This window comes from Orcinus orca, chromosome 10, assembly GCF_937001465.1.
Source record: "Orcinus orca chromosome 10, mOrcOrc1.1, whole genome shotgun sequence".
Taxonomy (NCBI): Eukaryota; Metazoa; Chordata; class Mammalia; order Artiodactyla; family Delphinidae; genus Orcinus; species Orcinus orca.
In genome coordinates this window covers 39,828,569-39,841,594 of record NC_064568.1, presented here as the reverse complement: position 1 = coordinate 39,841,594, position 13,026 = coordinate 39,828,569, and the positions used below count along the sequence as shown (strand labels likewise).

At 39.5% G+C, this 13,026-nt stretch overlaps 1 protein-coding gene across 32 annotated transcripts in view; it reads right to left on the bottom strand.

The window, feature by feature from the left end:
- MAP4 (microtubule associated protein 4) overlaps positions 1-13,026 on the bottom strand; it is a 168,468-nt gene that overhangs the window by 55,995 nt on the left and 99,447 nt on the right. For all 32 annotated transcript variants that reach the window (XM_049716261.1, XM_049716262.1, XM_049716258.1 and 29 more), the window contains one exon: positions 3,499-3,621. In XM_049716261.1, the coding sequence (XP_049572218.1) occupies positions 3,499-3,621 (123 nt within the window). The remainder of the gene's footprint in view (positions 1-3,498; positions 3,622-13,026) is intronic.

The following is a 13,026-nucleotide window of genomic DNA, read 5'->3' as shown; positions in this document are numbered from 1 at the left end:
GAAAACAATTCCATTCATAAGAATAAAGAACAATAAAATATTAGGAATAAATTTTACAAAAGGGAGTATAAAACTTACACTCTGAAAACTACCAAAATATTGCTGAAAGAAGTAAGGTATAAACACATGGAAAAACATTCTAAGTTTAAGGATTGGAAGACTTAATATTGTTGAGATGGCTAAACTCCCCAAATTGATCTACAGATTTAACACAATTCCTACCAAAAATCCCAGCCGATTTCTTTTTCTTTTAATTAATTAATTTATTTATTTATTTTTGGCTGCATTGGGTCTTCGTTGTTGCCTGCGGTTTTTCTCTAGTTGCGGCAAGCGGGGTCTACTCTTTGCAGCGGTGCACAGGCTTCTCATTGCGGTGGCTTCTCTTTTGCAGAGCACAGGCTTTAGGTGTGTGGGCTTCAGTAGTTGTGGCATGAGGGCTCAGTAGTTGTGGCTCGCGGGCTCCAGAGCACAGGCTCAGTAGTTGTGGTGCACAGGCTTAGTAGCTCCATGGCATGTGGGATCTTCCCAGACCAGGGATCGAACCCATGTCCCCTGAATTGCCAGACAGATTCTTAACCACTGCGCCACAGGGAAGTCCCCCAGCTGATTTCTTTATAGAAATTCACAAGCTGACTCTAAAATTAATATGGAATTCCAAAGGATACAAAATAGCCAAAACAATCATCAAAAAGAAGACCAGGGCTTCCCTGGTGGCTCAGTGGTTGAGAGTCCGCCTGCCGACGCAGGGGACATGGGTTCGTGCCCTGGTCGGGGAAGATCCCACATGCCGCGGAGTGGCTGGGCCTGTGAGCCATGGCCGCTAAGCCTGTGCGTCTGCAGCCCGTGCTCCGCAACGGGAGAGGCCACAACAGTGAGAGGCCCGCGTACCACAAAATAAAAAAAAGAAGACCAAAGTAGGTAGACTCATACTACTCAATTGCAAAACTTACCACAAAGCAACAGTAACCATGGCAGTGTAGTACTGGCATAAGGACAGACATACAGAACAATGGAACAGAACTAAGAGCTGAGAAACAAAACTGTATATCTATGGTCAACAAATTTTCAACAAGGGTGCCAAGACAATTCAATGGGGAAAGAATAGACTTTTCAAAAAACAGAGCTGGGACAACTGGATATCCACATGAAGAACAATGAATCTGGACCCCTACACCTTTCACCATACACAAAAATTAACCCACAGTGGATCAAAGACCTCAATATAAGGGCTAAAACTATATAAAATTTTTAGAAGAAAACATAAGGATAAATCTTCATGACCTCAGATTTGGCGATGGAGCCTTACATATGACACCAAACCTTGAGCAACAAAAGAAAAACTAGATAAAGTGGACATCATCAAAATTAAAAACTGGGCTTCCCTGCTGGCACAGTGGTTGAGAATCCGCCTGCCGATGCAGGGGACATGGGTTGGAGCCCTGGTCCGGGAGGATCCCACGTCCCGCGGAGCAGCTGAGCCCATGTGCCACAACTACTGAGCCCATGTGCCACACCTACTGAGGCCCATGCGCCTGGAGCCCATGCTCTGCAACGGGAGAAGCCACCGCAATGAAAGGCCTGCGTACCGCAGTGAGGCGCAGCCCCTGCTTGCCGCAGCTGGAGAAGGCCCATGTGCAGCAACAAAGACCCAACGCAGCCAAAAATAAATAGATTTAATTAATTAATTATTAAAAACTTTTGTGCTCCACGGACACTACCAAGAAAATCAGAAGATAACCCACAAATTGGGAGAAAATAGTTGCAAATCATAAATCTGATAAGCGTCTAGTATGTGAAATATAAAGAATTCTTACAGCACAACAAAAAGATCAACCAATTAGAAAATGGTCAAAGGATCTGAATACACATTTCTCCAAGGAAGATATACAAATAGCCAATAAGCACATGAAAAGATAAAAAGATAATCAACATCATCAGCCATTAGGAAAATGCAAATCAAAATCACCACAAGATACCATTTCACACCCATTAGGTTACTATAATTGTTTAAAAAGGGAAAACAAGTGTTGTCAAGGATGTAGTGATTACAAACCTCATAGGTTACTGGTGGGAATATAAAATGTTGCAGTTGCTTTGGAAAACAGCTTGGCAATTCCACAAATGATTAAACAGAGTTACCATATGATCAGCAATTCCAATCCAGGTTACATTCCTTCATCTACACAAAATCTTGTACACGAATGCTTTAGAAAGCATTATTTACAATAGTTGGGGAAAAAAAGGGGGAGACCAACCCAAATGTCCATCAACTGATGAATAAACAAAATGCAGTGTATCCATACAAAATATTACATGCCCATTTAAAGAATGAAGTTCTAATCCATGCCAAAAAATGCATGTACCTTGAAAACACTGGGCCAAACGAAAAAAGCCAGCCACAAAAGACCACATATTAACATGATGATTCCATTCATACGAAATGTCCTGAATAGGTAAATTTATAGAGACAGAAAGTAGATTTTGTGGTTGCTTAGGGCTGGGGTGGATAAGGGTAGATGGGAGTGAAATCTAAGGAGTACTGAGTTTCTTTATGAGGTGACAAAAAATATTCTAAAATAGACTCTGGTGATGGCTGTACATATATGTAAATATAATAAAATCCACTCAATTGTACATTTTAAATGGGTGAATTGTATGGTATGTGAATTACATCTCATTAAAGCTTTCTTCAAAAATTATGTATATCTGGGACAGCTAATGACTGGAGAGTGGTACAGAACATCAAGTACTAGAACATCTGGAACCAGTTATGGGCACCTTTTAAGTTAGATAGCAAAAAAGAAACCATATATAAGTGGAAACAAATAACTTGAGCTCTCAACCTCATTAACTTTGACATGGAGGTATCAACTACTGCTTTGAGGTGCTTCTGCAGTCCATCCCTCCCACCACTTCCAACTCTAGGCAACTACAGATAGGCTTTTTTTTGTCTCTATAAATTAGTTAGAATTTTATACAAATTGGGTATAAGTTTTAGTTTTCTTTTTTTTTGTCAAATGAGGATAATATATACTTGGCAGAGTTAGGTAAGAAACGCAGATAATATGTATATTGAGGCTCTAGTACTGTGCCTGGCACAAAATAGGCATTTGACAAATGGTGCTATTAGTACTATAATAATTCCTTTTGGAAGAACTAAGGTTCTAAGGTACTATTGATCATTTAGTCCTCAATGAATATGAATTTCAGCTTTTTACTCAAAACAGGTTTTGAAGGGGAGAAAACAAAGGGGTACCTGCCTCAGAAGAAGGGATAAATAGAAAGGAGAAAGGGTCAACTAAATGTTCAGGGGAAATAATTATACCTTGGTTGTGCTTTACAAGCTATATTTAGGCTGAAATGTTTTATCTCATTTACTGGTGGGAATATAAAATGTTGCAGTTGCTTTGGAAAACAGCTTAAATAGTGGTGATTGTGGCTTTTCCATGTTTATGTCATAGTTCACATTCAGCAGTCACAAGCAAGCCTTGCACTTACCAGTCTGGATAGGATTCACCACTTGCTCGGGTTCAAAGCAAAAGTTTGTATTTTCTGGCCAGTTCTGGCTGTTCTGATATCCCTGGTAGGCCATTTTCTCTTCAAGGAATTCAGTTGGAGACCCTTCAAATAGAAACAGGAAACAAAAGTTATAAGGTACCACTATTGACATCTGATTATTTTTGGCTTTTGTAAATAATGCTGCTATGAACATTCAAGTACAGGTTTTTGTGTGGACATACGTTTTCAATTCTATTGGGTATATATGCTCAGCAGTTGAACTGCTAGGTGATACAGCAATTCTATGTTTAACATTTTGAGGATCTGCCAAACTTTTCCATAAATGTATATAAATGGCTGTACCAGTTTATAATCTCACCAGTAATGTCTGAGGGTTTCAATTTCTCCACATCTCCACCAACACCTGCTATTATCTTTTTTTATTTTAGCCATTCTAGATATGGGTGTGAAGTGGTACCTCATCATGGTTTTGATTTGCATTTCCCTGATGACTAATGATGTTATGTATTATTTCATGTGCTTATCTAAGGTCACTTTTATGTTTTTCTTCCCCAAAGAAAGGTTTATTCAAATAATTTACCCAATTTTAAATTAAGCTACTTGGTTTTTTCATTATTGAAATGTAAGAGTCACTTTCTTGATGATGTCCTTGGAACACAAAAGTTCTTAATTTCAATGAAGTCCAGTTTATGTACTTTTTCGGTCATCTGTGCTTTCAGTGTCGTATCTAAGAAACCACTGACTAATCTAAGGTTACAAAGATTTATGCCCATGTTTTCTTGTAAGAGTCTTATAGTTTTACCTCTTACATATACGTATATGATCCATGTTGGGTTAATTTTTTATATGGTGTTAGGTAGGGGTCTTAACTTCACTCCTTTGCATACAGCTATCCAGTTTTCCCAGCACCATTTCTTGAAAAGACTGTGCTTCCCCCATTAACTTATCTTGGCACCCTTGCTGAAAAATGTAAGAGTTTACATCTAGACTTTGACAGTTTCTTAAAATGTTAAACTTAGACTTATCACATGACCCAGCAATTCCACTCCTAGGTGTCTACCCGAGAGAAATGAAAACAAATATCTATACAAAGACAATATATGAATGTTCACAGCCATGTTATTCATAATAGCTAAAGACTGGAAACAAACCCCAAATTCATCAACTGATGAATGGATAAACAAAATATGGTACATATATTGGAATACTGTTCAGCTGTAAACGGGAATGAAATACTGATAAACACCTCAACATAGATGGATGAACTTTACAAGCATTAATAAGCTAAGTGAGAAAAGCACGACATGAAAGACTATATGCTGTATGATTCTGTTTATATGAGTTTTCTAGAAAAGATGACTATAAAGATAAGAAGCAAATCACTGGTTGCCTAGACTGTAAATAGAGATGGGGATTGAGTGTACATGGACTCAAGATAACTTTAAGGGTGGTAAAAAAAATTTCTGAAAAATGGATTGTGGTGATGAATGCACAACTCTGTAAATTTACAATGGGTGAATTTTATAGTATGTAAATTATATCTCAATAAAGTGGTTAAAAAAAAAAATCTAGGACTCCCAGGTATGTGCCTTTAGTATATACTTCCCTTGTTGGGGGCTATGAATTTTTGTGGAGAAGGGTATGGTAGTGAGTGAGGAAAGAAGTTTTGAAAGGCTGAATAGCTACAGTACGAACACGGTTGAAGTTTCCCTACTGCCCTGCTTCTGGAAAAAAGACTAGGACTTTAAAAAGATGTACCTGGGAAAAGGAGAAGGCTCAACCACAGGGTACTTCAAAAAGATCCAGATACCTGCTGCTAATCTCAAGACAAACTTCGAGGGTAAGTGGCAGAACTGTCCCTCCTTTATTACTAGCTAACTCATCAGGTTGCCTTGAGGTACAAATTTTCTCCTTCATGATTGTCCTTTATTTTCATGTTTCATAGAATCACCTAAATCTAATTTCAACTACCTGAAGCATTTGAGGAAAGAGGAGGAAGAGGAATGAAACAAAAAATTTATCCTAGATTACATTCCCTGAAATGTTCCTTCAGGAACACATCCCAAGAGAATGTTAGATATCTGAGGCCATTTTTTTTTCTCTAAACATTTTTACTTAAGCATAATAAATCTGTGGGCTTTAAGTTATCTTCCATGCCTGCAAGAATGGAAGGGGGATAATATACTGTATTTTTACTTAAGATATTTCAATTATAATTGTATAATTAAAACTCTTCTTATATAAGTGAAATGCCTAATCTCTGAGAAACTTATCTGCTGAAGGTAGACTGTACATGACAAAGCCTCCCAAGTTCTACCTGTCAAAGAGAGCCTCTAGCAGTTGTTCTTCTCTGAACGTTCCAGGCCTCCAGACCTGCACACAACTAAGAAACTTCTGCTATAAGTTATAAGAGAAGGAAGCAAATCAATTCTTCAGGAGAGACTTTTTCTAAAATTCAGGCAGTATCTGTCATGAATATCTTTTTAAGACGGAAACTGATCATCATAATCATCTTTCATCAATAACAGTTTACAATGGATGTAGAGGATGTTCCACACATAGCTATTCCCTAGGTCAACTATCAATAAATGACAAAGGTACAGAAGTAAATACGCCATTAGTTATGGTACAACCTGGGGACAGGGATTAGAGAAAAACTCAGCAATACAGCTCAGCTATGGCATCTACTACCAGAAGGGAATTAAAACATCCTGCAATGTGGCTCTGGCAAACTCATGTCTAAGACCTCCAGAGGCTGAAATGCAACCTCTCCATCCCCTCAAAGCACTCCCTCCCTCCCCCTTTTGGTCTCTCCCCAGGATTCTTTCTCTTTCCTGTCCCTCCTTTGGCTTTAAGAGAGCCAACTTTAAATGGCATTTCAACACAAGGAAGTTCTCCAGAGCTGACTATAGTCCAACTGGGTTAACTGTGTGATTTAATATTCTGTAGTAGCTTATATGTAATCATCATTATTTCAGCAGATATATAGGGCCAGTTTGATATCTGCCACATTCTGATTTTTAGATGGTGCTGGAGAAAAAGTCGCAAGGCTGACGGAAACAAAAGACAAAATCCTCAGGAGAGCAATAAGACAGCAAGAACGAATCAACTGGTGATTACGCAGCTCTGAATTAACAGCACCAAGAAATATGAAATATTAAAAAAAACAGAGATTGAGGTTCTTCACTTCAGTTTTCCCCAGGCAAACTTCCCACCTTTTCAATACTTTTTGGTTTTGTTTTGTTTTTTGCAGTACGCGGGCCTCTCACTGTTGTGGCCTCTCCCGTTGCGGAGCACAGGCTCTGGACGCGCAGGCTCAGCGGCCATGGCTCACGGGCCCAGCCGCTCCGCGGCATGTGGGATCTTCCCGGACCTGGGCACGAACCCGTGTCCCCTGCATCGGCAGGCGGACTCTCAACCACTGTGCCACCAGGGAAGCCCTCAATACTTTTTGATCTCTTTCCCTATCTGCTGTACACTGCTGGTGTACATGATTTGGGTTATTTATAGGGAGTTCAAAAAAAGAAATAGAAAAACAAGAAACACCAATAAGAATTATTTTACTCTGAATTATTAATTGACAGATAGATTTCTTATAAACAGTATTAGTGGTCATAATTTGCATATTACTAACAAAAAAAAACAAATCTGTGACCGCTTCTATTTCATGTCCTTGGCTCTTTCCAAATCTGTCCCCCATCCCCTGCCCCAGCGGCAACCTTAGAATTTTAGAGAAGAAGGCACCTAGGAGATCACCCAGTCCAAGCCCCTGAAGTTTAAACTGTATCTCATTCAATTATCTATTTAAGCACCTGCTATGTGCCAGTCACTGTTCTAGGTATTAGTGATACAGCAGCAAACCAAATGGTGAAAAGTCCTGCTCTCACGGACACTGATCACTATCATCACCATTACACTGTACTTGGGCACTATGAAAACCGAGCAGCAAGTATTAGTCTAGTTGAGGGTTTAAGATATACCCAACAATGCAAATCTCTGCAAGCCTCAGTTTTCACATCTGGTACCTGCCTTACTTACTTCATAAGGCTGAGGGAGGATATGTGAAAGTGCTTAGAAAACTATGAAGAACATGATAGTCCCACAACTATAATGGGTCACATAGGATAAGTGTCTACAATAACACGTAGTAAGTGCTGCTACCGGAGTTTAAAGGTCACATAATATGGTCATGGGATGATCTGGAATATTTTCCACAGGAGATTAGAATTTAACTGGATCTGGAAGGATAGTCAGGAGGATATAATTAAATGGAGCTGGGAGACTGAGAAAGAGACAAAGTGGAGAAGATATCCAGCAGAGGAAAATATGAGTTAAGACCACGGGCAAGAACGGGAAAGTAAGGAGCACACCAATTTAGCTGGAACACACTTACTGGGGGCAGCAGTTCTCCATAGAGGGCAGCTAGAGAATAGCTAGGGTGTCAAAGGACAAACAGAGTGGCATCCAAGAGTTGTCTGCCTGTATCCCATCTAAAGGGAACCACCCCAGTCCCTTCAAGGTGATCCTGGTATGGCTGTCCATCGTGGTACTTTGCTTTCCTGGCCAAACGAGTATACTTGTAATTCAGGCAGACCCGAAGTCCTTTGGGGAAATCTGATATACAGACATTTTAGAACTTGAGCCATAAGGCTACACTACACCTGGGCTGCCAGTAATCATTCTTCCCACCGTGAAAGAATGTGCCTGAGAATGAAGCCAAAGACGGGGCAGGGACGACAGAGGGAGAGAAGGAAGAATGGAAAAAAGGGAGGAAGAGAGGTAGAGGAAGAGAGAAAAAAGGGGAAGGTGAGAAAAGCAAGAGAGAAGAAAGAGACTTTTGAGCCAAATATGTTATTCTAAAAGCTTTACATGTTTAAAAAAAAAAAAAAAAAAACTAGCTGTAGGCAGCCAACAAAGATGAAAATGCAATGCCCAGTTCCTTTAATTGAGGAAAAGTCTAAAAAGTAAGAAATATGTATTTTGCCTAGAGCTGTCTAAAGGTTTCTTCACATGCTAGAAATCTAAATCAGAAAGAAATATGATATTAAAGAAAGAAAACTGGACTGCAAATCAGGAGATCTAGATTCCAGTCCTGGCTCTGTCACTTAACTTTGGGTGTGACCTTGAGACTTTTAGAACCACAAACCATTCATCTATAGTAAAACACCAAACCAAAACAAAACAAATCCACACAAAAAACATGAAACACAATAGGGTTGTGCTATATAATTTTTAAATTTTAACTCTAAAATTAAATTTTAAGACCTTTTAATTTTATTATTTATTTATTTATTAAATTATTAATTTATTTGTTTTTATTTATTATATTATTATTTATTTTATTAATTTATTTATTATTAATTTTTTATTATAATTAATTATTGATTTTTATTTATTTATTTTATTTATTTTAATTTTAATTCTAAAATTAAACTTTAAGACCTTTGATTTATCTATTCATTTTTATATCCCCCCAAAACCTGGCAAGATATAATATGCACAAAAGTACTCAGCAGGAAGTACTGGTCATTTGCTTAAGCCAGAAAAATTACAATGAATCAAAGAACAAACCACAGTGTCACTAGGAAGGTTCACAAGCATATGGAGGAGGGAAGAAGAAAAAGTGGTAAAAACTTGGATAAATAAAGGGGAAGGGGGGAGGGATAAATTAGGAGGTTGGGATTAACATATACACACTACTGTATAGCACAGGGAGCTATACTTAGTATTTTGTAATAAACTATAGGGGAAAAGAATCTGAAAAAGAATATATAGCCGTGTGTGTGTATGTATGTGTGTATATATATATATACACACACACACACACACATATATATATACACACACACAAACACACATATATACACATATGTATAAACTGAATCACTGTGCTGTACGCTGGTAACTAACACAACACTGTAAATCAACTATACTTCAGTTAAAAAAAGAAAAGAAGATTCTCTGTTGGTTTGATTTCTACCAGGTCCCTGATGTTTTAATAGAATATATGCTTAATAATTCTCTTTGGAAACAAAAACATGGAGAAATAAATAGCTCTTAAAATTAGTAAAAGTGGGACTTCCCTGGTGGCGCAGTGGTTGGGAGTCCGCCTGCCGGTGCGGGGGACGCATGTTCAAGCCCTGGTGTGGGAGGATCCCACATGCCGCGGAGCAACTGGGCCCGTGCACCACAACTGCTGAGCCTGTGCTCTAGAGTCCGCGAGCCACAACTGCTGAGCCCACGTGCCACGATTGCTGAAGTCCGCACACCTGGAGCCCAGTGTTCCGCGGCGGGAGAGGCCACCGCAATGAGAGGCCCGCGTACCGCAACGAAGAGTAGCACCGCAGCTGAAGTGAGCCCGCGCGCAGGAACGGGGGCCCAGTGCAGCCATAAATAAATAAATAAATTTATTTTTTAAAAAATTAGTAAAAGTGCAGTGGATAAGAATCCGCATGCCAATGCAGGGGACACGGGTTTGATCCCTGGTCCGAGAAGATCCCACATGCCACGGAGCAACTAAGCCCGTGTGCCACAGGTACTGAGTCTGCGCTCCACAGCCTGCGAGCCACAACTACTGAGCCCATGTGCCACAACTACTGAAGCCCGCGCGCGCCTAGAGGTCATGCTCTGCAACAAGAGAAGCCAACGCAATGAGAAGCCCGCACGCCACAATGAAGAGTAGCCCTCGCTCACCACAACTACAGAAAGTCTGGCGCAGCAGTGAAGACCCAACGCAGCCACAAATAAATAAAAAAAATATTTATTTTTAAAACTTAAAAAATTAGTAAAAATATTTTTAAAACAGTAAGATTTCATAGGATTAATTTATTTCAGTTCTAAAATAAACTTTAAAAGGCTGTGTTTCTCCTCACATTTCTTACCCTTTCGGAAAAAAGTAGTTTTTTTTTGTTTGTTTGTTTGTTTGCGTTACGCGGGCCTCTCGCTGCTGTGGCCTCTCCTGCTGCGGAGCACAGGCTCCGGACGCGCTGGCTCAGCGGCCATGGCTCACGGGCCCAGCCGCTCCGCGGCATGTGGGATCTTCCCGGACCGGGGCAAGAACCCGTGTCCCCTACATCGGCAGGCGGACTCCCAACCACTGCGCCACTAGGGAAGCCCTAACGAATACTTTTTTAAAGTCTCTCAGTTGTAATATCTAATTTGAAAAATATTGATAGATATAACCCATATAAACAAAAGCTCTTTGGGGTCCTTAAAAATTCTGTAAATAGCTTTACTGAGGTACAATTAACATACAGTAAGCTCCACATATTTAAACTGTATACTTTGATTAATCTTGACTATGTATGCCATCACCACAAGAGAGAGAACCTATTCATCACCCTCAAAAGTTTCCCAATTTTTAAGAGTGAAAAGTGGTCTTGATACCAAAACGTTTGAGAGCTGATGCCTTAAGAGTATTTAGAGACATTCTCCCTCTGGAGAATTCTGCCATTTACTTAGAGAGTCAAGTAAAAAGATAAAGAAGCAAAAAAGAGCATAGATTGGGGCAGCAGACTAAGGTTCTAGTCCAGCTCTTTGGAGAGACCTTAGTTATTAACTCACTGAATTCCTTCAAACCTCAATGTTCTCACCCATATCATCAAAACACTGTACCAATATCTGGTATCTAAGCTCCCTTCCACTTATAAAAGTCTATTATAGGGCTTCCCTGGTGGCGCAGTGGTTGAGAGTCCGCCTGCCGATGCAGGGGACACGGGTTCGTGCCCTGGTCCGGGAAGATCCCACATGCCGCGGAGCGGCTGGGCCCGTGGGTCATGGCCGCTGAGCCTGCGCGTCCGGAGCCTGTGCTCCGTGACGGGAGGGGCCACAACGGTGAGAGGCCCGCGTACCGCAAAAAAAAAAAAAGTCTATTATATTAGTCCACACCTCTCCATACTACACTGTAGGCTTATGTATTACCACTATCATTCTTCTAGCCCCCTCCCCCAACACCTCCCCTCTCTTCCCCCGGAGTCAAGAAGTCGAAGACAAAGTTCAGGCTTCACTATGTTCTGTGATAGAAATTTAGCCATCTGAGAAATGAGAAAATAAAACAATATCTCACTAAGGGCTAAACTGTACAATGGAGATGTTTAAAGTATACACGTAAAGAGAAGTAAGAAAATTAATGCTGGCAAGAGGGCTTCACAGATAAGACAGAAGGCAGTCTTTGAAAGTGATATTTTCAATTACTGTTGACACTATAATACATGTGAGAATGTCTTAGATTATAATTACAAATATAAAACAAAACTGGCTAGGGAAACAACGTGTATATCCATACATACATTGATTGTAGAAAGACAAAGCAGTCGTGACAAAATGCTATTGATTGGTGAATCTGGAAAAACATACAAAAGTTCTTTGTTTTATTTGTTCTTTTCTTTCATTTGTCTGTATATTTGCAATTATTTCAAAATAAAAATTTAAGTACTTCTATTTTCTAAAAATAGAAAAGACAGAAGAAAGCTAACTCCTTTCTCAGATTTTCCACCAACTCTACTTTCTTTAATAGATTTAAATGCTCATATCCAACTATATTAGGATGTCTTTCTCCTCTGTACTAAACAGGCAAAAAGCCCACCAACCTTCCTGATTTGAATAATATTTGACCATCCCTAAAATGGCCGGAGACTTTTTTTAAAGACTTCCAGAGCTCTAACAATATTTGAAAACAATGAAGCATTGAAGGTCTCAAGCAGGAAAGAGATGATGACTTTGAGTTAACAGTTTCTTTTCGGTTTGCTGAAAAACAAACCAGCATGCTTGTCTTGGAAATGTCATTAAAAAAAAAAAAAAAAAAAAACCACACACACACAGTATGCTCGTTTTGCTTAAACCAGAAATCCTGCAGGATGCTCCCCAGAGTGGGCTCAGGTGAAGGATGCCACCATGAGGCCACAATACACCTTAAGTTAGCAATAGTTTAGCTATAAACACTACATTGTTTTCAGCTGTTCCTTTTACCTCCCATGACACTCGACTATCATACTGAACAGTACACTGTTCCTATAAAAACATGTATCTCTACACAACTTCCTTTCTTGTTCTCCAAAGAGGTTGTTACATATACTCCCTTCTCCAGCATTTTCCATCCCAACATATAAACTCTTACTTTATAGAAAATAATATTCTTCCACTGACTGCCCTGTCCTCTATTGAAAACTTACCTACATGAGTCCACCATTACTCCTTTCCTTCCTATTTATGAGGGAGGTATAATCTTCCATCTTTTTTTTTTAATTTAAAAAAAAACCCTGCCCAACTAGAGAATATAAGAAATGCATTCTTATAGTCTCCTTTCCAAGGACAGCATTTATGCAAGTACGCCCTTCATACTGTCCCTTGCCATTCAGTCCTCCAGCCTCCTAGGCTTGCTTTTTAATCTCTACTCTCCTCCTCTGGTTATAAGCACAATTAAATCTCAAGCATCTTTAAAACATAAACAAAATCCAAACTGTGTTAAAGAAAATAAATCCCCTATAGAAGAATCTATGGATTAAGAGA